Genomic DNA, 26,634 nt, shown 5'->3' with positions numbered 1-26,634 from the left:
AGTCTGCAACCCCAATGAACCATAGCACACCAGGCTCCTCTGTCCATGGAATTCTCCATAGTGGGTAGCCATTCCCTTCTCTAGGGGATCTTCCCAACCCAGGGATTGAATCCAGGCCTCCTGCATTGCAGGCAGATTCATTACTGGCTGAGCCCCCAGGGAACCCCAGTTTATCCTAACTTGCTATTAAACAGATTCTGGTTAATGTGCTTTTTTCATTCCTGTAGGTTCTTTTTAGTTCTTTTTCAGATGTGCTTGCTAAGTCATTTGTCCAAACCCTTGCCATGTCATGAAGCTTGGCTTTATGTCTTCAAATATAATATTTGATTTATAACCAGTGTCCATCAGTTGCACTGTCTGTTGGCCTCGAGGTTTTCTGTTGTTTGTTGGTTCTTGTTCTTGTCATTGTGTTTTCTGAAAACTTTTCTTGTGGGCTGGTCATTTGTTCTTAAAAATATCTTCAAAGGAAAAATTTAAAATGTGGGATGAGGTTACCTTACTCCAAAATACTCTGAAATATTTTGAAGCAGATTCAGTTATTTTATCTGTTATGTACTTCACTAGGCATTAAAAAACCTCTGTTTTCTTAAGTAATTATAATACTACTATTTCACCTAACAAAGTAATTCCCTGGTGTCATGTAATACCTGCTCTTTGTTCAGATTCCCATTTCCCTTTTTAATGTTGGCAGTTTTTCAAATCAAAATCCAAACGAGGTACACACTTCTTACTATTACCCACTTTAAGTCTCTTTTAATCCAGAGTAACCCATCATTCATTCTTTTCTCCCCCCATTGACGTTTTAAAGATGCTAAGCCATTTGTCCCATAGAATGTCCTTCATTTTAGGTTTATCTCTGTTTTCTTGTCGTCACTTTAACATATTTTCTGTCACCAACATTTTTGGTAAACTGAAATTTAGCTTTAAAGACTTTAGATTCATTTATTAATGTTTTTGGGCAAGGATTCTTGTTGACGCCTTGTTTTGTCACCTCAGGAAGCACGTTGTCTGGTTGACTTCCTCTTGACGATGCAAAGATTGATTGGTGGGGTCAGGGGGTGATGGTGTGGTGGTAGTGTTGGAAAATGTCTCATCAATCTTTTTTCATAGTTTTCCTCCTTTAATAATGACCTTCCCTTCAGCCAGTTGTTTCACAGTATTTACAAAGTAGTGACTTGCTAACTCTATCATTCTTTCCATATTAGTAGCAGGAGTTTTCTGAATTTACAATCCTTCTCTAAAAAAGAACATTCCTTCATTAATAGAACTGTTCAGTAATCCAGAGACACAGTCTGGATAGACTTGGCAGATACATGCTTAATTTTTTTCCTTTAATTGTCAGTTTTCACTAAGGGGATGGTGCCCTAGTTACTTCCGTTGGTGACAACAGTGAGTTGTTTTTTGTTTATTTATTTGCTTATTTTTGGCTCCACTGGGTCTTTGTTGCTGCACGTAGGCTTTCTCTAGTTGCAGGAAGTGTGGACTACTCCAGTTGTGGTGCGTGGGCTTCTCATTGTGGAGCATGGGCTCAGTTGTGGCGCATGAGCTTAGCTGTCCCGCACCATGTGGAATCTTCCTGAACTAGGGATGGAACCTTTGTCCTCTGCATTGACAGGAAGATTCTTAACCACTGAACCACCTGGGAAGCCCACTGATTTTTTTTTTTTTTTTAATTTGAATATGATTAAGAAACTCATACATCTTAGTACATTCCTTTTGTCTCAGTCAGTTGCAGTCAGTATTTTAGAGGGTTATGTTGTCCCAGCCTTAGCCAAAGGGAACCTTTTCAGCTTGACTCTGAGCCTTTTTTGTTAAACTTTGTTAGTTTTGAAAGACTGTTAGTCTTAGCTGGCTTTCTGGCTTGCTTGATTTTGGGCCCAAGAAGATGCTCAGTGCTTCTTTGAGTATTTCCTGTCCCAGATGTGGAATTAAGCTTTTCTCCAAGAACCTGTACCTTTTAGTAGGGAATATGCTTGGGGACGCCAGTTGATACTGGAGTTTCATTACCTCTAGGCTGTTTCAGTAAAGAGACCTAGGGATCTTTGGAAGGCAAAAAAATTACAGTTCATATTGATGTTTCCAATTCAAATTATAGAGTTTTCATTTTTTTTTTTTAATTACTCTTTTTGGGGTGGAAGTAACCCAGTTGTTCACTGTGAGATGAATGGATAAACAATGGGGTGTGTATGTGTATATTCAGCCTTAAAAAGAAATGAATTCTGACACATGGTACAATATGGATGAACACTGAGGACATCATTTTCAGTGAAATAAACCAGTCACAAAAGGACAGATACTACAAGATTCTACTTACATGAGGTTCTGTTACTGAACCAGGTTTGTTCACGTAACATTCAGTTGGCCAAATGCTGGGATGCTGAAGTTTGTAGCAGAGAGAGTTTATTCATGAGCCAGCCAAGTGAGGAGATGGAGAACAGATCTCAGATCTCCCTTCTTGAAGGCAAGGGACTTGAGATATTTATGGGATAAAGAATTGGTGGTGGTGGTTTAATTGCTAAGTCGTGTCCAACTCTGCAACCGCATGGACTGTAGCCTGCCAGGCTCCTCTGTTCGTAGGATTTTCCAGGCAAAAATACTGGAGTGGGTTGCCATTTCCTTCTTCAAGGGATCATCTGGAAGATATAGGGAAAGATGATATTGGAGGTAGGGAGAAGATAGGCAGGCCCATCTCAATTACATGCTTCTTTATGGAATACATGCTCAAAAATAGAAGCACTTAGCATGATCTGAGGTGGAATTTTTGGCCCTCTGACGTCAGGAGGTCATTCATGGGACGTATGCAGGCCCAGATTTTAGAGCCAGTCTTGGCTGCCTTGAACTGGACGAGAGCTGACTCTAGGTTTCTGAAAAACATCTCAAGAGCTCATTCCTATGAGCCATACATCAGAGGTGTTACCTAGGGGGCGGTTAGGGAATCAAAAGATACTTAAGGCAAGCTTGGTCAGTGAGGGTGGCTTATAAGTAGAGGGGTTTTTAACAGGCTGTTCCCTTAGCTACTGTTCTGTAAGACAAGCTCAAGAATTTCTGTTAGTCATTTAATCCTTTCTGTTAATCCTATGGGACATGGTTTCAGTTCCTAGAGGAGTCAGAATCATAGAACATATGATCCATATTGGTTGTCAGGGAGCCATGGTAGGAAGAGAATGGGAAGTTGTTCAGAGGATGTAGTTTTGCAGGGTGAAGAGTTCTGAAGATGAATGTGAATGCTGGTAATGGTTACACAGCACCATGAGTGTACTTCATTTCACTTAACTGTTCACTTAAAAGTGGTTAAGATCATAAGTTTTATATTATGTATTTTATGTTATCACAAGATGAGCTGTGACTCTTACCTCACCCAATACCAAAAAATTTACTCAAAATAGAACATAGGTTTAAATGTAAGAGCAAAAGCTATAACATTTCTAGAAGAAATCACAGGGGAAAATATTCATGCCCTTCTCTGAGGCTAAAGTTCTTAGAAAGCTCTTTTATAGATTGTGCTTTTGGAGTTACAAATGGACAACACCAGGATAAAAACTTTAGAACTTCAAAGTCACTACTTAGAAAATGAAAAGATAAGTCACAGACTGGGACATAGTATTACGTTTGCAAATCATGTTCCTAGTTACAGGTATATCCGGAGTTTATGAAGAACACTTACAGTTCAATAAGAAGACAGACAACCTAGTTTAAAAAAGGATTTGAAACAGACACATCACCAGAGAAGATGAATAGATGGGAAGCAGCTGGAAAGACGTTTAACATCATGAGTCATTAGGGAAATACAAACTATTATCATAATGAAGCTCCACTTTATACCCTCGAGAATGGCTGTAACCAAAAAGACAGAAACTGTTGACAATGATGCAGAGAAATTGGAACCACTATAGACTGCTGGTGGGAATATAAAATGGTGCAGTCACTTTGTAAAGGTTAAATATAAAGTTAAATATAAACTTACTATACAACAATTTTACTTCTAGGAATTTACCCATGGTAAAGGAAAACATGTTCACACAAAGATTTGTATAATAACTCAGAACTATAATCTACATGTGGATTAAGTCGTGAATGTACAGACAGAATGGAACACTATTCAGCAATAAAGGAGCAAACCACTGGTGTGTCTGTAACATGAATAAACCTCCAGAGCATTGTGCTGAGTGAAAGAAGCCAAGCACAGTATCTAGTGTGGTCCCTGTCATATGAAATGTCCAGAAAATGCAGATCTGTGGACAGAAGCAAGGCAGTGGTTGCCCGGGGATCAGAGGTGAAAATGACCTTGGTTTCAGAGGAATCTTTGAAACAGTAGGAATGCTGCAAACCTGGATTAAAACTTCCATTTATTAAAATCATTGAATTAAAAAAAATACTTTTTTATAGAAGCTTCATGGGGTATGACTTATATACCATAAAACTCACCCTTTTATTTAAAAACTTAATTTATTTTTATTGGAGGATAATTGCTTTACAGAATTTTACTGTTTTCTGTCAAACCTCAACATGAATCAGCCATAGGTATACATATATCCCCTCCCTTTTGAACCTCCCTCCTATCTCCCTCCCCATCCCACCCCGCTAGGTTGATACAGAGCCCCTAAGCCATAGAGCAAATTTCGTTGGCTATCTGTTTTACATATGGTAATGTAAGTTTCCATATTACTCTTTCCATACATCTCACCTCTCCTCCCCTCTCTCCCTGTCCATAAGTCTATTCTCTATGCCTGTTTCTCCATTGTTGCCCTGTAAATAAATTCTTCGGTACCGTTTTTCTAGATTCCGTATATATGTGTTAGAATACGGTATTTATCTTTCTCCTTCTGACTCATTTCACTCTGTATAATAGGTTCTAGGTTCATCCACCTCATTAGAACTAACACAAATGCATTCATTTTTATGGCTGAAAACACCCTGTTAAAGTGTGCCTTCATTTTTAGTTTTCACAGTTGTTTAAATATTACCATGTCCAATTCCAAAACATTATCATTACTTCCAAAAGAAACCCTGTCCCCATTCAAAACCCACTGTCCATCCCCTCCTTCCCCTGTCCCCTTGTCAGCTGTTTAGTCTACTTTGTGTTTTCATGAATTTCCCTTTTCTAGACATTGATATAAATAGAATCATATCACGTGTGTGGCCTTGTGTACCTGGCTTCTTTAACACTGTGTTTTCAAGGTGGCTTTGTGTTGGTCTCAGCCTGTCAATAATGATGCTGTGACTAGGAATGCCTGGGGCAGGGGCTCGCTGGGGCCCCACTAGTCACAACCCCCGCACACATTTCCCCGATGAGCCAGTGCCGTGGTTGGACCTGCCCTTGCGCTTCTTACTGTGATTACAAGATGCATCTCAGCGACAACCATCAGGAATCTTTAAAGACATAAGGTTTATTACTGAGCACCCTGGGAGTAGGTGGCACACCAGGGCCACACAGCAGAGAAAGAGGGAGAATGTGGACCTGGAGTTCTGCCGATATTTGGGTCACTGGGGCTTGCTGGTTCATTATTTATTGGTGAATTTAAAATATAATTAAGAATTATAGGCATAGGAAGGGAAGAGCAGGGTCACTCAAATGAGCAGCCATCCAGGTCACCCAGGGCTTTCTATGAGGGGACTGTCAAGGTCAGCAGCCTGGCTCTTTATCTAGTTGTGTGACTGGCAATGAACTTACCCAAGATCGATGTCTCTGAAGTGGTACCTCAGAAATCAGAAGCTTTTGGTACAATCAGGCATTTGCATTATGGTCAAAAAAAGCTAATTGTCAGGTACCTATACAGTGTAGTACAGAAGTTCATCATATAGTAGCATTCTTCAGTGCTTCATTCCTTTTTATGGCTAAATAATGTGTAGATCACATTTGGTTTATCCATTCATCCATTGATAGGTATTTGACTGTTAGAGTCATGCCGTTAAAAACATTTGTGTGCAAGTATTTCTGTGGACATAGGCTTTTAATTCTCTTGAGTGGATACTTAGGAATGGGATTTCCAGGTAATACCGTGATTCTGGGTTTAACACCTTGAGAAACTTCCAAGCTGGGTCCAAAGTGGTTGCTCCATTTAACATCCCCACCAGCTGTGCAGGAAAGTTAAAAACTTTACTCTTGTATCTTTTTGTCATGTGCTAGATATCTTGGGTCATAATAACAGTGATATAACTGTCATGTCCTATAGCAAACATAAGATGGTTTTAAAATAATAACAATTTGTTACTACTGACAAGGATACTAAATGAAGTTTAGTAAGTCTTTCTACCTCATTTTATCCAAGGAATACATAGTTAAATACCACATGTTAACGTCAGGAAGAAATATGATTGTCTCTTATAGTTTTGTTTCCAGTTGTGTAAACAAATATATTTGTTGACATTTATTTTCCACTTTAGTGATTGCCTTCCCTCCTCCTTTTGATCATGTAAAATATTTACATGATTCAAAACTAGTAATGGAAATAAAAACAAAGGTAAACAAATGGGACTTAATTAAACTTAAAAGCTTTTGCACAGCAAAGGAAAAAATAAACAGATTAAAAGATAAACCTCAGAATGGGAGAAAATAACTGCAAATGAAACAACTGACAAAGGATTAATTTCCAAAATAAACAAGCAGTTTATGCAGCTCAATACCAGAAAAACAAACAACCCAATCAAAAAAATGGATGAAAGACATAAACAAACATTCCTCCAAAGAAGACATACAGATGGCCAACAAACACATGAAAAGATGCTCACATCACTCTAATGAGAAATGCAAATCAAAACTACGATTAAGTATCACCTCACACTGGTCAGAATGACCATCAATAAAATATCTACAAACAATAAATGCTGGAGAGGGTGTAGAGAAAAAGGAACCCTCTTGCACTGTTGATGGTATGTAAATTGATACACTATGGAGATTCCTTGATAAACTAGGAAGAGAACTACCATATGACCCAGCAGTCCCACCACTGGGCATATACCCTGAGGAAACCAAGAGACACATGCACCCTGGTGTTAATTGCAGCACGTTTTGGTTTTTTTTTTTTTTTTCAGTGGGTTTTGTCATACATTGATATGAATCAGCCATAGATTTACATGTATTCCCCATCCCGATCCCCCCTCCCACCTCCCTCTCCACCCGATTCCTCTGGGTCTTCCCAGTGCACCAGGCCCGAGCACTTGTCTCATGCATCCCACCTGGGCTGGTGATCTGTTTCACCATAGATAGTATACATGCTGTTCTTTTGAAATATCCCACCCTCACCTTCTCCCACAGAGTTCAAAAGTCTGTTCTGTATTTCTGTGTCTCTTTTTCTGTTTTGCATATAGGGTTATCGTTACCATCTTTCTAAATTCCATATATATGTGTTAGTATGCTGTAATGTTCTTTATCTTTCTGGCTTACTTCACTCTGTATAATGGGCTCCAGTTTCATCCATCTCATTAGGACTGATTCAAATGAATTCTTTTTAACGGCTGAGTAATATTCCATGGTGTATATGTACCACAGCTTCCTTATCCATTCATCAATTGCAGCACATTTTACAATAGCTAGGATATGGAAGCAGCCTAGACGTCCATTTACAGGTGGATGGATACAGAAGTTACTGTACATACATACAATGGAATATTACTCAGCTATAAAAAGAATGCATTCGAGTCAGTCCTAATGAGGTAGATGAACTTAGAGCCTGTTTACAGAGTGAAGTAAGTCAGAAAGAGAAAGACAGATATTGTATATTAATGTATGTGTATGGAATTCCTCTTTGGAGGAATGTTTGTTTATGTCTTTCATCCATTGTTTTGGTTTTTGTTTTTTTTCATTTATTTTTATTAGTTGGAGGCTAATTACTTTACAGTATTGTAGTGGTTTTTGTCATACATTGACATGAATCAGCCATGGATTTACATGTATTCCCCATCCTGATCCCCCCTCCCACCTCCCTCTCCACCCGATTCCTCTGGGTCTTCCCAGTGCACCAGGCTCGAGCACTTCGTCCATTGTTTTGATTGGGTTGTTTGTTTTTCTGGTATTGAGCTGCATAAGCTGCTTGTTTATTTTGTATATTAATGTATGTGTATGGAATCTAGATAGTACTGATGAAACTGTTATTTGCAGGGCAGCAATGGAGATGCAGACATAGAGAACAGACTTGTGGACACAGTGGGGAAAGGAGAGGGTAGGACGAATTGAGAGAATAGCATGGAAACATATACATTGCCATATGTAATATAGAAAGGAAGTGGAAATTTGCTTTGTAGACACAGAGAGCTCAATTTAGTGCTCTGTGACAACCTAGAGGGGTGGGATAGGGTGTGAGATGGGAAAGGGGTTCAGGAGAAAAGGGACATATGTATACCTGTGGCTGATTGATGTTGATGTATGGCAGAGGTCAACACAGTATTATAAAGCAATTATCCTACAATTTAAAAAAAAAGTGTATAAAGTATAAAGATGGACTCATGCCTGCATCCAGACAAGCTTCCATCTCTCCTGCTCTATCCCTTCCCTCCCCCAAAGGTAACCCAAGTTTCTAGTTCATCTTAGTGATTCTTTTGGAAGTAAACACATACACACCTGACCTGACTCAATACTTAGCCTTGTCAGGAAGCCTTTTTTCTGCCTCTTGCCCTGGATTTCCTAGAGCTCAACATGCCCTGTATTCTAACGTGTTTCACCCATTTTTACACCTTGTATTTTCTTCTGGAATTCAGCTTCTGGAATGAGCATCCTCTGGGCCTTTCCCTCTGACTACTTAATGCCTTTCTGCCTTCCCTTTTCTCCCCTTTTCCTCTCATCCTCTGAATCTCTTTTCTCTTCATCCCTCTCTTTGCCTGAATGTTTTTTTCTTACTTCTGCTGATTAATTTGGTCTCCATTTCTCAGTGAAGACCCAACCTCCTAGGAGGGACTGTTTGCCCATCATTTCTCAGTGACCCCAGCACTGTTAGGTCACTTAGTGACTTTGGGAGCATCTTTTTTAGTCACCTGCAGCCCTGTGCCTCAGGGGTTCAGATTCCATTCGGGAGGTGCTCTCTCTTTGGGGGTGCTTATTTACTGGTGACTTTGGAGATTGGCGCCTGCAGCCCCTGTTCCCCCTAGCAATGCAGTTAGGTTGCATATGCTAGATTCTGAGGTTTGTAAGGAGCCCTGACACCTGGGTCCATTTGTCTGTGGATGTCTCTGGCTTCTTTTTACTATTCTGATAGGCCTCTTGTTTCTATTGGGAGATTAAAAGACTACACTGCCACCCTGATCTCACCCTACTCTCCATGTTTCACAAAAAGTAAGACTCAGTGAGAGAGATTAATTGAGTTGTTCATGGACATCCAGATATTGAGAAGAAACTCTGCTGAAACACAGACTGTTTCATCCAAGATGTATTTCCAGTGTCCACCCACCTAAAGTGAATGAAAGTGAAAGTCGCTGAGTCGTGTCCGACTGTTTGCGACACCATGGACTATACATACTGTCCATGGCATTCTCCAAGCCAGAATACTGGAGTGGGTAGCCTTTCCCCTTCTCCAGGGGGTCTTCCCAAGCCAGGGATCGAACCCAGGTCTCCCGCATTGCAGGTGGCTTCTTTACCAGCTGAGCCACAAGGGAAGCCCGAGAATACTGCAGTGGGTAGCCTATCCCTTCTCCAGCGTATCTTCCCCATCCAGGAATCGAACCAGGATCTCCTGCATTGCAGATGGATTCTTTACCAGCTGAGCTATGAGGGAAGCCCAGAAAGCAGGGTCATTTACTCCTTAGCACCTGGCATCATATTCTTTTTAAGTGTCTGCCCGAAGTTGTTTAAATCTCAGGGTTGTTGCTGCTCTTTTGGGGTTCCAGGGGGCCTGTGCAGAGTCTGGGTGGGAGGCTATAGTCAGTGTGCTGGGTTCCCTAGTTCCATTTCCTCTCACTTTTGTCCTCTCAGCATCACTGGCCACAGTTTGCAGAACCCCAGACACAGCTGGGGTGAGTGCATTAACCAGCAAAAGAAACCAAGGTTAGAAATGTGCTCTCAAATGTGTGCTTGCTCTTGGGTCTACAGGTGCCACCTCTCCAGGAGCGAGACAGTTCATGCAATGTGAGCAGAAAGCTCCAAAGTGAGAAATCCATCCTGGGTCAAGGGACCCCTGACCAGAGGCCTCTCCCTGGAGGACCCCGGCAGAGGCCCAAGAGACCTGGGACAGCGCAGGTCCTGGAGTGGCTGCTTATTTCCCAGGAGCAGCCGAAAGCCAAGAAATCCTGGGTGAGTCCTTGTTTATTTCCACTTCTTTTCTTTATTCCTTTTCAATTTTTTTGGGTAGGGAGAGGAATGGAGGTCCTTAGGTGGGAGGGTTAAATTAACTTTCTCCTTAGGTCGTGGAAGGTCCCTGAAGTCCCTGTTTCCTGGTTTCCACAGACTCAATTTTCAGCTCCTCCACCCCGCAGTTTTTTAAAATGCATATTGTTCTTTTTATGTGTTTACAAAATGTGTATCATTATTGATGTGAATGCACTTTTAATCTATGTTCCTGGCATGTACATGTGTATCTCCTGCTCTATTGCTTATATTTTTCATTAAGCACTTTGTTTCATTAGGCACCATCCTGTTAGATGACCACCAGCAGTGTCTGGGTCTTCCCTTGCCTCACATTCTCCGTCAGCTTTTAAGTGCTGTTACTCTTTTTAGTTTGAGCCATTCTGGTATGGTGGTATCTCTGCATGGGTTTGCTTTGCATTTCCTGCTAGCATGTTTTTTGGATATTTTGTTGCCTTATGTGGATGTTTTATGCCTTTTCTTATCCACTAAAAGGCATTCTTTATAGTCTGTAAGTTTCTTAGAAATGCTGAGTTTCAGGCACCACCTCAGTCCTGTTACATCACATTTTTGTTTTAACAAGATTCAGTGATTCATGCACATTGACGTTTAAAGCAAACTTGATACCAAATCCATATTCATGTTTTACCTGCAGTGCTTCTTTCACCTCCAGTATTTTGTTATGACAGTTTTCAAACACAGGGCAAAATTGAAAGCATTTTACAGTGAACATTTGTATATTCATCACCTTGAATTTACCTTTAACATTTTTATTGTATTTGTGGTATCACATTGTCCATCTTTCCATCCCTCTGCATCTCTTATCCCGTCTTATTTTTGACGTATTTTTTAATATGTTTCAGGCATCAGCATGCCTCCCTCTAAGTACTTCAGTTTGCATAGCATTAACTGTTGTTCAGTATTTGTTTACAAGCTGGGTTGTTTGTTTTCTTTTATTGTTTTGCCTTTTCATTCTGTTAATGCTGTCTTTTGATGAAGAGCTGTTCTAATTTTAACTTAATTTAATTTATATATATGTTTTATTACTAGTGCTTTTTGTGTCCAACCTAAAAACTTTTTTCTTATCCAGAGCTCATGAAGACATCATTCTTTGTTCACATTTATCTTTTCACAGGTAGACTCATAATACATGTAGAATTATTTATGTTTTGTGTGAGTAGGAGTCAAGATGTGTTTTTTCCATCATATTGTCTAATTGCCCCAGTCTCACTGAAGTGATTGACCCTGCCTATGTTTCTGCAGTGCCTCCTTGTTGTATATCAGGAGTCCATGAAAATGGTTTGGTTTCACAACTCATTATTATGTTCCATTGGCCTACTTTTCTATCCTTAAGCCAGTTTCACACTATATTTATAATGCCTTGCTATCCAGATGCTTCGGGTTTTAGGTGGTTATGAATGCTGTCAACATGCATGTGTGGGTTTTTGTGTGAACATGAGTTTTCAGATCCGTTGGGTAAATCTCTAGGAACTTGACTGCTGGATTGTATGGCTATTCTGTTTAGCTTTATAAGAGACTGTCCTCAGAGTGGCTTGCAGTTTTGCATTCCCACCTGCAGTGAATGAGAGTCCTTGTTCCTCATCCTGACCAGTACTTGGTATTGTCAAGTTGTTAAACATTTTGCCATTCTAATAGAAGTAAGGTGGTATTTCATTGTGGTTTTAAGTTGCATTTTCCTAATGGCTAGCTAGTATTATTATCTTTTATACGTGTTTTATTCTTTTTATATCTTTGGTGAAATATCTGTTCAGAGCTTTCCCTCATTTTAATAAAAATGGGTTGTTTTCTTGTCATTGGTTCTTTTAAATTTAATTCTTTTTTTTTTTTACTGAGATATAGTTGATTTACAATATTTCTGTTTTGTAAATAAGCTCATTTGTACCCTTTTTTTAAGATTCCACATATACCCTTGCATTCCTATATACTAACAATGAAAAAACAGACAGAGAAATTAAGGAAACAATACCATTCACCATTGCAACAAAAAGAATAAAATACTTAGGAGTATATCTACCTAAAGAAACAAAGGACCTATACATAGAAAACTATAAAACACTGATGAAAGAAATCAAAGAGGACACAAACAGATGGAGAAACATACCGTGTTCATGGATTGGAAGAATTAATATTGTCAAAATGGCTATTCTACCCAAAGCAGTCTATAGATTCAATGCAATCCCTATCAAGCTACCAACGGTATTTTTCACAGAACTAGACCAAAGAATTTCACAATTTGTATGGAAATACAAAAAACCTCGAATAGCCAAAGTAATCTTGAGAAAGAAGAATGGAACTGGAGGAATCAACCTGCCTGACTTCAGACTCTACTACAAAGCCACAGTCATCAAGACAGTATGGTACTGGCACAAAGACAGAAATATAGATCAATGGAACAGAATAGAAAGCCCAGAGATAAATCCACGAACCTATGGACACCTTATCTTTGACAAAGGAGGCAAGGATATACAATGGAAAAAAGACAACCTCTTTAACAAGTGGTGCTGGGAAAACTGGTCAACCACTTGTAAAAGAATGAAACTAGAACACTTTCTAACACCATACACAAAAATAAACTCAAAATGGATTAAAGATCTAAATGTAAGACCAGAAACTATAAAACTCCTAGAGGAGAACATAGGCAAAACACTCTCCGACATAAATCAAAGCAAGATCCTCTATGACCCACCTCCCAGAATATTGGAAATAAAAGCAAAACTAAACAAATGGGACCTAATGAAACTTAAAAGCTTTTGCACTACAAAGGAAACTATAAGTAAGGTGAAAAGATTCCACATATAATTGATATATATCTCTCCTTCTCTGATTTACTTCACTCAGCATGTTGATCTCTAGGTCCATCCATGTGGCTGTAAATAGCATTATTTTGTTCTTTTTTATGGCTGAGTGATACTCTATTGTGTGTGTGTGTTCAGTCACTCAGTCGTGTCTGACTCCTTGCTACCCCATGGACTGCAGCACACCAGGCTTCCCCGTCCTTCACTATCTCCTGGAGTTTGCTCAAACTCATGTGCATTGAGTCCATGATGCCATCTAACCACCTCATCCTCTGTTGCCCTCTTCTGCTGCACTCAGTCTTTCTCAGCATCAGGATCTTTTCCCGTGAGTCAGCTCTTCACATGAGGTGGCAAAAGTATTGGAGTTTCAGCTTTAACATCAATCCTTCCAATGAAATATTTGGGGTAGATTTCTTTTAGGATTGACTGGTTTGATCTCCTTGTTGTCCAAGGAACTCTCAAGATTCTTCTCAAGCACCACAGTTTGAAAGCATTAATTCTTTGCCACTCTGCCTTCTTTATGGTACAACTCTCACATCTGTACATGACTTCTGGAAAAACCATAGGTTTAACTATATGGATCTTTGTCAGCAAAGTGATGTCTCTGCTTTTTAATACACTGTCTAAGATTGTCATAGCTTTTCTTCCAAGGAGCAAGTGTCCTTTAATTTCATGGTTGCAGTTACCCTCTCTAAATATGTACCTACCACATCTTCTTATCCATTCCTCTGTAGATGGACATTTAGATTGCTTCCATGTCCTGGCTACTGGAAATAATGCTGCAGTGAATATTGGGCTACATGTACCTTTTCAATTTACAGTTTTCTCCAGATATATGCCCAGGAGTTGGATATCTGTGTCATATGGTAATTCTCTTTTTAGTTTTTTAAGGAACCTCCATACTTCTACATAGTGGCTGTACCAATTTACATTCCCAATAACAACACAGAGTTCCCTTTTCCCCACACCCTCTCCAGAATCTAGTGTTTGTGGATTTTTTTGATGTTGGCCATTCTGACTGGTGTGAGATGATACCTCATTGTAGTATTGATTTGCATTTCTCTCACAATTAGTGATGTTGAGCATCTTTTCATGTGCTTTCTGGCTATCTCTTATCATTGATTTTTAAGAGCTCCACATGAAAAAAATGAAGTTGGACCCTTATCTAATGCCATATATAAAAACAAACTCAAAACAGATCAAAGACCTAAATGTAAAACCTAAAACTATGTAAAACTCTTCAGAGGAAAACACAGCAACAAAAACTTCCCGATGTTAGATTTGACAATGCTTTCTTGAATATGACAAAAGGCACAAGCAACAAAAGAAAACACCAATCAGTTGGACTTCATGAAAATTTAAAAATTTTTTGCATCAAAACACAATATCAACGTTGTAAAAAGGCAACTCCCAAAATGGGAGAAAGTATCTGCAAGTCACATATTTTATAAGGGGTTAATATCCAGAATACATAAAGAACAAAAGCTCAACAACAACAAAACATTCTTCAAAAGTGATCAAAGGATATAAATAGACATTTTCCCAAGGAAGATACAAATGGCCAATAAACACATGAAGACAGTGAACATCACTAATCATAAGGAAAATGCAAATTAAAACTATAATAAGATTCGTCTTACACCCATTAGGATGGCTCTCAAATACCATGAAAATAACAAGGGCTGGCAAGGATATGGATTAACTGGAACACTTGCACATGGCTGGTAGGGATATAAAGTGGTGTAATTGCTGTGGAAAACAGTTTGATGGCTCCTCAAAAAATTAAACATTAGAATTACCATATGGTCCTGGAACTCCAATTCTGGGTATATGTCCAAAGGAAGTGAAAACAGAGTCTTAAGGAGATATCTGTATATCCATGCTTATACCAGCATTTTCATTCACAGAGACTCAAACGTGAAAGTAATACAAGTGTCCATTGATGGATGAATGGATAAACAAAATGTGATATATACGTACAACAAATTATTATTCTGTCTTAAAAAGGAAGAAAGTTCTGCAATATAACCAGGGAGAACCTTGAGAACATTATGTCAAGTGAGATAAGTCAGTCACAAAAAGACAATTACTGTATGTCTGTATACCTACAAGTACTGTATGTACTACTAGAGTAGTCAAAATCATAGAAACAGAAAGTAGAATGGTGCTTGCCAGGGCTTATGGAGAGGCGGGAGTTGGGAGTTATGGTTTTGATGGTATAGACCTGCAGTTTTTCAAGAGGAAGAGTTGTGGAGACAGATGATAGTTATGATTGCCTATTTTATGAATGTATTTAAGGATTTCCCTAGTAGGGCAGTGGACAGGAGCATGCCTGCCAATGCAGAAGACATGGGTTTGATCCCTGGTTCAGGAAGATTCCCTACGTTGCAGAGCCCCATGCACAACTATTGAGACCACCACACTCTAGAACCTGAGAGCTGCAACTATTGGGCTAGTGCGCTGCAACTACTGAAGCCCATGCCTAGAGCCAGTGCTCCACAACAGAGGAGGCCACCACATTGAGAGGCCTGAGCATCACAACAAAGAGTGGCCCCCAACGAGAGAAAGCCCTCGCAAAAACAACGAAGACCAAGTGCAGCCAAAAATAAATAAATAAAAAGAATAAATTTAATACCACTGAACTGTCACTTAAAATGGTTAAGATGATAAAATATGTATGTAGAAATATGTATGTTCTAAAATACAAACAGTGCTTTAAGAAATCAAAGATCTAAAAAAATGAAAAGATGCAGGGTGTTCATAGCTTGGAAAACTCGGTATTTTTAAGATGTAAATTCTCCCTAATTTGATTCTTAGATTTACTAACAAGTTTATTGTAGCTATCCATAAGCTCTTCCATAATTAATATGAAAAGACAAAAAACTAGAACAGCCAGAATGATTCTGAGGGAACAAAGGTTAAGCATTTGTCACTAGCCTGATTTAAGACTTCCTATAAAATTTAGATAGCATGATACTAGTGAAAAATTAGACACAAAAATCAATGAACAGAAATGAAAGCCTAGAAATAGACCCACATAAATACTGTCTCTTGAAGATTTTGTTGTTGTTGTTTTTTAACATGACACAAAAGCATTTCAACAGAGAAAGGATCATCTTTACAACAAACGGTGCTGGACCATTGTACATACACAGACATAAGAAATGAACCTCAAAACATACCCCATATGAACCTTAACTGATGGATCATAGACTTAATGTGAAAACTAAAACCATACAAATTTCAGAGAAAAAAATTTCACTTTGTGCACTTTGGGCAATGAAATTTTAGATATGATACCAAAAGCAAAACCCATTTAAAAAAATTAAAATTTAGAAAACAGACTATCAAAATTAAAATATTTTGCTGTGAAAGTTGTTGTCATGGGAATGAAAAGACAAACCAGAGACAGGGAGAAAATATTTGGAAATCACTTTTCTTATGAAGGATTTAAATCTAGAATTTCTTCATTTTTTTCATGTGGATATCCAGTTTTCCCAGCATCATTTAGTGGCATTTAGTGGAAAGACTTTTCTTTCCCCATAAATGGTCTTGGAACCATTGTCAACAATCATTTAACCATATATGCAAGAGTTTGTTTCTGGACTCTCTTCTGTTCCATTGTTACCATGTTGTATGTCAGTCTTTCAGTCTTTATGCCAGTATCACATTATTTTGGTTACTAGTTTTCTACTAAGTTTTGAAATTAGGAAGTATGAGTCCTCCAGTTTTGTTCTTTTTCAAGATTGTTTTGGCTATTCAAGGTCCTTTGAGCTTTTTTATACATTTTAGGATGGGATTTTCTATTTCTTAGAAAAATAGCGTTGAAATTTTATTAGGGATTGCATTGAATATGTAGATCACTTTGGATACTACTAACATATTATTAAGGAACATAAAGTATGTTTCTGTTTATTTATGTCTCGTTTCTTTTAACAAAGTTTTTAGTTTTCATTTTACAAGTCATTTACTTCCTAGGTTAAGTTATTTCTTCCCTTTTAAAATTTATTTATTTATTTATTTTTGGTTGCACTGGGTCTTTGTCGCTGCGCATGGGCTTTCTCTAGCTGCGGAGAGTGCACAGGCTGCACCTGGTTGCAGTGCACCGGCTTCTCGTTGCTGTGGCTTCTCTTGTTACAGAGCACAGGCTCTAGGTGCATGGCTTCAGTAGTTGCAGTGTGTGGGCTCTAGGTTGCCTGATTTCAGTAGCTGTGGCACAGGAGCTCATTAGTTATGTCTCGGGCCCTAGAGCACAGACTCATTAGTTGTAACACGTGGGCTTTAGTTGCCCACAGCATGTGGAATCTTTTCAGACCAGAAACTGAACCAGTGTCCCCTGCATTGAAAGGCAGATTCCTATCCACTGTAATACCAGGGAAGTCCAAATTATTACTTCTTTATGATGCTGTTATAAATGGAATCATTTTTATAATTTGCTCTTCTGATTGATCATTGTTAGTGCATACAAACGCAGCTCATTTTGGTGGGTGACTTTGTGTCCTATTATTTGCTGAATTCATTTATTTTAATGAGGTTTTCTGTGTGTGTGTGTGTGTGTATGTGCGTGGAACCTTTAAGGTTTTCTACATACAGGATGATATTGTCCATGAATAGAGAAGTAATTTTACTCCGTTTCTAATTTGGATCCCTGTTATTTCTTTTTCTTGCCCAGTGGCTCTGACTATAACCTCCAGTGCTCTGTTGAATAGAAGTGGTGAAGGCAGGCATTGGTTCCTTGTTCCTGACGTTAGAGGAAAAGCTTTTTCTTTCACCACTGAGTATGATGTTCACTGTGGGATTTTAAGATATGACTTTTATTATGTTGAAATACTTTCCTTCTGTTCCTACTTCATTGAATGTTTTTATCATGAAAGAGTGTGGAATTTTGTCAGTGCTTCAATTGAGATAATCTTCTTTGAGATAATCATTTTTTTAACTTCATTCTGTTAATGTGATGTATTACACTGAGCAGTTTTCCAATGTTGAACCATTCTTGCATTCCAAGAATAAATCCCATTTGTCATGGTGTATAATCTTTTTAATAAGCTTCCTAAAGTTATAGCATTCTGATTTGAATTTATGCCAGCTTAACTTCAGTGACATACAAACACTGCTCCTTTACCGCTCTGTCCCAACTCCTTTTGGTTGTTGATGTCACATGTTTATACATTGTGTGCCCCAAACCATAAACTAACAAGTATTTCAAATGCATTAGTCTCTTATAAGTATATAGAGGATGAAATGTGGAGTTACAAATCAAAGTTAAAATAATACTACCATTAATGATTACACAGGTATTTACCTTTGTTCAGATCTTTATTTCTTCAAAACAGCTTCAAGTTATTGTGTAGTGTGGTTTCATTTTACTTTCAGGACTCCTTTGAACATTTTCTTTCCAAACAGGTCTAGTGGTAGCAAACTACCTTTTGTTTTTCTGGGGATGTGTTCATTTCTACCTCACTGTGAAGCACAATTTTGTCACGTACAGAATTCTCGACTGATAGTTTTTTGTTTTTTTTTTTCCTTTTAGCTCTTTGAATATACGGGTTCATAGTCTTTTGGTCTCCAAAGGTTCTGATGAGAAATCTGCTTATAATGTTACTGAGGAGCTCTTGTATGAAACAAATTATTTCTTTCTTGATACTTTCAAGGTTCTTTCTCTCTTTGTGTTTGTTTGTTGAAAATTTGAGTGTATACGTTTCTTTAAGGTTTCATCATTTTTGGATTTTGTTGAACTTCTTGGATGTTTATATCCATGTCTTTCATCAAATTTAAAATTTCATTTTCAAATTCTTTGTTGCCCATTTTTTAAAATCTTAGCCATTCTAGATATGTAATAGTGTCTCACTGTTTTAATTTGTAGTTCCCTAATGATATATAATGTTGAGCACCTATTCATGTGCTGCTTTGCCATCTATGTATCATCATGCTCAGATCTGTTGCCCCACAAAGTAGCTGCTACTTACAGCTGTTGCCTTTATTCCACCAAATTTTGACATATTTTTCTTCAGTGGCTCCTTTAGTCCCCTCTCATGGACTCAGCCTAATGTATTCCTCCCTTATGCCTATGTTCTCCACATGTTCTTTTGTCTTAGCATCTTTGATTCCCTATTATGTTTTTACATATTTAACCTTTGTTTTTCTCTACAATGCTGAACACTTCTTGCAAGCAGGACTGCCTTTCCTCCATTTCATATTACCTGCACTAGGTTGAATACCTGACACATGGTGTTCTCATGTGTTGAATTAAAGGTTAACAGATTTAGTGCATATTGATGGGATATTTTCAATAAATTTTGCTTTTCTCCCGAAATATTAAAGAATGTAAATAATAGACAGCCTTGGCTGGCTTTTATGACAAACTCAGTAAAAGTTTGATTTGAGATTGAATAGGGATCTGCTATTTCAGGGACCATTGTCATTCATGGATGTGTTTGTGGACTTTACCTGGGAAGAGTGGCAGCTGCTGGACTCAGCTCAGAAGCACCTGTACAGGAGTGTGATGTTGGAGAACTATAGAAACCTGGTGTCCCTGGGTATGTACTGCCCCCTTGAAAGGAATGTGTGTAATCTCCAGGCTTCCTCTTCTTGGTGGCTGAAAACTGGGGCACTTTTGTAAAATACTGGGTGATTTAGGACTTATACTTAGAGGCCAGGTTTTCTTATTCTTCCTTTGGCATCAGAGTATGCTGGTTGAATGGTGTTTACTTTGCTAGAGTGCAAAAGGGCACCTTCATCATGTCACCTCTAAACTAAATTTTCCCAGTTTTTCTAAATCCCTGGGTCCTAGGCAGTCTTGATCCAGATTGTCTATAATTTTCCATTCACAGGATATCAATACACCAAGCCCAGTATCATTTTCCAGTTGGAACAAGAAGAGCTGTGGATGATGCACAGCCCAAGTCAGGGCCATTCAGGTGAGTGACCAGAACATTTAGATCTTTTCCTCCTTACTCAGAATCAATGTGAGGTCTGACATTATGTTCTCTTTGTGTTTGTACTTTTATATTATTTGTAACCATCTTTTGCTCATTATCTCTTCTCTGGTATTCTCAGCTTCCTTCTTAATTTGCTTAGGTAGCAGATTCATCTCAGTATGCATTTAAACAGCTTTATCTGTTTATCTCATTCCGTGTAACTTTCACACCCTTTCTAAATAAAGTTAATCTTCCTAATATTAGAATTGTTTCAGCTGCAATTTTTAATTAACCTTAAATCAACCTATAAGATGGAAGTGATTCATTATCACACATTACAAAATGTCCTAAAGTGGGTCAGCTCTAGGGATGACTAAGTGATTGACTCACTAAATTGTCACAGGTCTACCCCTTCCTTGCCATTCTAACTATGTATTTTCCTCAAATTTCTTCCCTCATAGTCATCAAATGGCTATGACAGTTCCAGCCAATACCTGCAAATGTACCAGTGACCAGTGTAATAAATAAAGACTGTTCCTTCCCAAGTGGCCCTTTTTATCAGACATTAAAATCTATTTCAGGAAGCCCCAGAAGACTTAACCATGTTCAGTAGGCTAGATTTTTATCACATATCCTGTGTAAAAAAGACTGGCAAGGGAAATGGCAAGCCATCACTGTTGGCTCAGATAAATCATGCTTCCCCTTCGGTAGAGGGTATGGAGATGGGTCCCCAGTTTCCTACCTGAAGCACGTGGCCTTATGGATGGAGGTAGAACATAAAAATCAGGTTTCTGCCAGCCAGGAGAAGGGCAGCAGAACTGTCAGCTAGGCGGCAGTGTCCACCTTCGTCTTCCTTTTTGATGAGGAAGCATCCAGTCACACCCTTCTTTCCACCCATCCATCTTCAAAAATACTCTATCCACCCCTCTTTTCATTCTTACACTATATTAGTGCGAGTCTAGATCCTTGTTTCTAATCAGAGCTGGTAGTGGTTCTTCACGGTCTGGTGATCTCTAATTAAAATTATCCACACTTATCTCAAACGCTAGCAAAGTAATGCTTCAAATTCTCCCAGCTAGGCTTCAACAGTACATGAACCATGAACTTCCAGATATTCAAGCTGGATTTAGAAAAGGCAAAGGAACCAGAGATCAAATTGCCAACATCCATTGGATCATTGAAAAAGCAAGAGTTCCAGAAAAACATCTACTTCTGCTTTATTGACTATGCCAAAGCCTTTGACTGTGTGGATCACAACAAACTATGGAAAATTCTTAAAGAGATGGGAATACCAGACCACCTGACCTACCTCCTGAGAAATCTGTATGCAAGTCAAGAAGCAACAGTTAGAACTGGATATGGCACAATGGACTGGTTCCAAACTGGGAAAGGAGTACATCAAGGATGTATATTTTCATGCTGCTTATTTGACTTATATGCAGAGTACATCATGCAAAATGTCAGGCTGGGTGAAGCACAAGCTGGAATCAAGATTTCTGGGAGAAATATCAATAACCTCAGATTTGCAGATGACACCACCCTTAATGGCAGAAAGTGAAGAACTAAAGAGCCTCTTGATGAAAGTGAAAGAGGAGAGTGAAAAAGTTGGCTTAAAGCTCAACATTCAGAAACCTAAGATCATGGCATCCGGTCACATCACTTCACGGCAAATAGATGGGGAAACAGTGGAAACAGTGACAGACTTTATTTTGGGGGGCTTCAAAATCACTGCAGATGGTGAGTGCAACCAGAAAATTAAAAGATGCTTGCTCCTTTGGAGAAAAGCTGTGAGAAACTTAGATAGCATATTAAAAAGCAGAGATACTTACTTTGCCCACAAAGGTCCATTGAGTCAAAGTTTTTCCAGTAGTCATGTATGGATGTGAGAGTTGGACCATAAAGAAAGCTGAGTGCAGAAGAATTGATGCTTTTGAACTGTGTTGTTGGAGAAGACTTGAGAGTCCCTTGAACTGCAAGGATATCCAACCGGTCAATCCTAAAGGAAATCAGTCGTGAATATTCATTGGAAGGACTGATGCTGAAGCTGAAACTCCCAATATTTTGGCCACCTCATGCGAAGAACTGACTCATTGGAAAAGACTCTGATGCTGGAAAAGATTGAAGGCAAGAGGAGAAGGGGATGACAGGATGAGATGGTTGGATGGCATCACCGAGTTGATAGACATGAGTTTGAGCAAGCTCTGGGAGTTGGTGATGGACAGGGAAGCCTGCAGTGCTGCAGTTCATGGGATTGCAAAGAGTCGGACACGACTGAACTGAACTGCACCAAAAGAATATTTATTTAGACATGTGAAGAAGAGTCTGGGGGGGGGGGGGGTGTTAATTCTAAATTCATGAATGATGACAGAGAAAACTTGGCAGCTAAGTAAAACAACTCAAGAGAAAAAATGATTTATGAACGAAAACTAACCATGGTACACTTGCATGATTTACCTGTGAATAGAAATTGCATGGTTGTAAAGATGTAAAACCTGAAGACTGATTTAAACAAAAACATGAAATAGCTTGATTAGGATGGTGCAGGTATGGGAAGAGAGTGTGTATATCATGGGGAATATTAAAGGAGGAGGATGAGAGGAATTAAATCTCTACCCTACACACTGAGTAATTAGAAAACCAAGTACAACAGAATAGGCTGTTATTTAGAAAACATGGAGGAAAATACCATAAGAAAGAGCTAAGAGACTAAACTTTTTTCCTCTAAGGAGAATGAAAAACAGAGAGGCAAGGTGAACAGATGCTGTTTAAACATTAGCTACCCTCTCCCCACACCAAATTCCAAAAATACAAAATAGATAAAGATCAAGACACGGGTCTGAGTTCTTATGCACAATGACAAATATTTGGAGGTTGAATAGAAGAGAGAATGGGTAGAGTTGACCAGTTAATAGATATACCAGAGTAACATGCTGACCAAGGTGAAGGACAGAGCAGGGCATTGAGAGAACACAACAGAAGGGCAGCTTTGAAGAAGCAACATCACAGGGTCTTAATCCCTCATACCAGGTTTCTCTACATCCTAAATCTGAACCCTTATTCATTTGTACACAAACCTCCAAATTATAAATGTTCCCAAACATCAATTCCCATTTAGGGCAGTATCTACCCCCATGAGAAATGAAAGTTTTAATTTTCCTCATTTTTTTCCTTGTGCTTTCTTTCTCTTTTTTTCTTAAATTTTGGCTGCACTGCACAAAGAATCTTCATTGTGGCATTCAGTTGGATCACACAGTCTTAGTTGCCCTGCAGTATGTGGGTTCTTAGTTCCACAACCAGGAATCAAATCAGCATCCCCTACATTGGAAGACTGATTCTTAACCACTGGGCCACCAGGGAAGTCCCTCCATGTGCTTTCCAAAGAAGCTATTATACAAAATTTTGAAACTCAAAGCTGTATTTATTGTCAGATCTCTATGCCTGTTTTCATGTTTTGATTTGTTTTGTTTCTGCAGGTGCCCAGGAGTTTGTGTACATTTACATTTGAGATTTTATTTATATTCAGAACTGATATTGGAAACTAAGAAAAACCTCATGACATGGAATTTTTAAGGCAATTTTATGCTATACTATGATCATGTCACTATTTATAACATATGAGTATTTTCATTTCTAGACGATGTCTGGGAAATTGATGGTTGTGTGGAATGGCATCAGGAAAATCAAGGCAAGCTGGGAAGTATGGCAGAAGGCTATTCCTGTACTGCATTTGGAAAACTGTGTCTTATTACTGCAAGTAATGCTTCTTCAAGACAAAGATTTCATAAATGTGTCACAAATGGAAAGAGTTTGAAATGTAATATAGGTTTCAATAATAATTACGCTGGAAAGAATCCTAAGGACTTACAGGCATTGAGGGAATCATCCTTCCTTTCTAAACATGAACAAGCTGTTATTGGCATAAAATACTGTGAAAGTGATGAATCTGGAAAAACTGCCAACAGAAAGCCACAGCTTATTTGCCAACAAATGCATATGGGAGGAAAATCATTTGAATGCAGTTCCTGTGGGAAGGCCTTCAGCAGCCAGTCGAACCTTCTGGTGCATCAGGAAACTCATGAAGAAGCAAAACCCTACAAGTGTGATGGATGTGGGAAAGACTTCAGCAGCAAGTCCTACCTCATTGCACATCAGAGAATTCACACAGGAGAGAAACTTGATGAATGCAGTGATTGTCAGAAAACTTTTAGTTTCAATTCACAACTTGTTATACATCAGAGAATTCATACACAGGAGAATCCTTATGAATGCTGTGAATGCGGGAAAGTCTTCACTAGGAGAGATCAGCTTGTTTCCCACCAGAGAACTCATTCAGGACTGAAACCCTATGGATGTCATGAATGTGGGAAAGCTTTTGGTTTGAAATCACAGCTCATTATACATCAAAGAATTCATACTGGAGAGAAACCCTATGAATGCAGTGATTGTCGGAAAGCCTTTAATACAAAGTCTAACCTCATGGTACATCAGAGAACTCACACAGGAGAGAAACCTTATAGTTGTAGTGAATGTGGGAAAGCTTTTACTTTCAAGTCACAGCTCATTGTACATCAGGGAGCACACAGTGGCGTCAAACCCTATGGATGTAATCAATGTGGAAAAGCTTTCAGTTTGAAGTCACAACTCATTGTACATCAGAGAAGTCACACAGAAGTGAAACCCTATGGATGCAATGAATGTGGGAAAGCTTTTAGGAGCAAGTCGTACCTCATTATACATCAGAGAACTCACACAGGAGAGAAACTCCATGAATGCTGTGAATGTGGGAGAGCCTTCAGTTTTAATTCACAACTTGTTATACATCAGAGAATTCACACAGGGGAGAATCCCTATGGATGCAGTGAGTGTGGGAAAGCCTTCAGTCGGAAATACCAGCTCATTTCACACCAGAGAACTCATGCAGGGGAGAAGCCCTATGAATGCAGTGATTGTGGGAAAACTTTCGGTTTGAAATCACAGCTCGTGATACATCAGCGAACTCATACAGGAGAGAAGCCCTATGAATGTAGTGAATGTCAGAAAGCCTTTAATACAAAGTCAAACCTTATTGTACATCAGAGAACCCACACAGGAGAAAAACCATATGGTTGTAGTGAATGTGGGAAATCCTTTACTTTTAAATCACAGCTCATTGTACATCAGGGAGCACACACTGGGGTAAAACCCTATGGATGTAATCAGTGTGGGAAAGCCTTCAGTTTGAAGTCACAGCTCATTGTACATCAGAGAAGTCACACAGGATTGAAACCCTATGGGTGCATTGAATGTGGGAAAGCTTTTAGGAGCAAGTCCTACCTCATCATACATACAAGGACTCACACAGGGGAGAAGCCACATGAATGCAGTGAATGTGGTAAATCCTTCAGTTTTAACTCACAACTTATTGTACATCAGAGAATTCATACAGGAGAGAGTCCCTATGAATGCAGTGATTGTGGGAAAGCCTTTAATAGGAAAGACCAGCTCATCTCACATCAGCGAACTCATGCAGGGGAAAAACCTTACGGGTGCAGTGAGTGTGGGAAAGCCTTTAGTAGCAAGTCATATCTCATTATACACATGAGAACTCATTCAGGAGAGAAACCATATGAATGTCACAAATGTAGGAAAGCCTTCATTTGGAAGTCACTACTCATTGTACATGAGCGAACTCATGCAGGGGAAAACCCTTATAAATGCAGTCAGTGTGAGAAATCCTTCAGTGGGAAATTACGGCTCCTTGTACATCAGAGAATGCACATGAGAGAGAAGCCCTATGAATGCAATGAGTGTGAAAAAGCCTTCATTAGGAAGTCTCAGCTCATTGTACATCAGAGGACTCATTCAGGGGAGAAACCCTATGAATGCAGTGAGTGCAGAAAAACTTTCTCTCAGAAATCAATTCTCAGTGCACATCAGAGGACTCATACTGGAGAGAAACCCTGTAAATGCACTGAATGTGGGAAAGCCTTTTGTTGGAAGTCACAACTCATTATGCATCAGAGAACTCATGCAGATGAGAAACATACTGGTGAGTTAAATATAAGAAACTTTCTCTCAAAAGTGAATTCACAGGAATTCCTAGGAAATTCATACAGGAGAGAAACTTTATAAATGGAATCATCCCATTGTACACCATGTATATATGGCATGTGGAAAGGAATCCACAGAAAGCTGTTTTTTATACACACACACACAAAAAAAAAAATCAGTAAATGTACACAGGAACTGTATGAATTCAGTGAACCCTCTGAAAGTTCTTAGCAGGAAATCGCACCATGTCTTTAAGTTTGTGCAGTTGAGGAACAATATGAATTAAGTGAATATCAGAAACTCATTTCTTTTTTGGGGGGGTGTAGGAAAGATCCTTTTATTCCTTAACATGCTAACATCTGCAAAGAGTTAATTCCATAATGCAAATGAGTATAGAATACAGTCCTTTGAAATTCATAATTTATTGGAATTAGGATTTTAACGAGAAAACATGTAAATTGAATGTATTACAGGCATCAGAAGCTTATATGTTGGAGAAACCATGATATAAAGTTAGGGAAATTCTTCATCTAGAAATGACAGGCTTCTAATAAAGAAGTAAAAATTTGACTGAATGAAGATCTATGAGTATTTTTTAAGC

General features: G+C 38.8%; 1 protein-coding gene across 2 annotated transcripts in view; it reads left to right on the top strand.

The window, feature by feature from the left end:
• Positions 1 to 26,608, top strand: part of ZNF268 (zinc finger protein 268) — a 34,186-nt gene extending 7,578 nt beyond the window's left edge. For both annotated transcript variants that reach the window (XM_061142214.1, XM_061142215.1), the window contains exons 3-6: positions 10,019 to 10,219; positions 19,496 to 19,622; positions 19,917 to 20,003; positions 23,638 to 26,608. In XM_061142214.1, coding sequence (XP_060998197.1) covers positions 10,019 to 10,219; positions 19,496 to 19,622; positions 19,917 to 20,003; positions 23,638 to 26,114 — 2,892 coding nt within the window. In that variant the 3' untranslated portion in view covers positions 26,115 to 26,608. The remainder of the gene's footprint in view (positions 1 to 10,018; positions 10,220 to 19,495; positions 19,623 to 19,916; positions 20,004 to 23,637) is intronic.
• Positions 26,609 to 26,634: the final 26 nt, after the last annotated feature.

The sequence above is a fragment of the Dama dama genome, chromosome 5 (assembly GCF_033118175.1).
Source record: "Dama dama isolate Ldn47 chromosome 5, ASM3311817v1, whole genome shotgun sequence".
Classification (NCBI taxonomy): domain Eukaryota; kingdom Metazoa; phylum Chordata; class Mammalia; order Artiodactyla; family Cervidae; genus Dama; species Dama dama.
The sequence above is the reverse complement of the archived record's forward strand: the minus strand, read 5'-3'. Positions and strand labels throughout refer to the sequence as shown.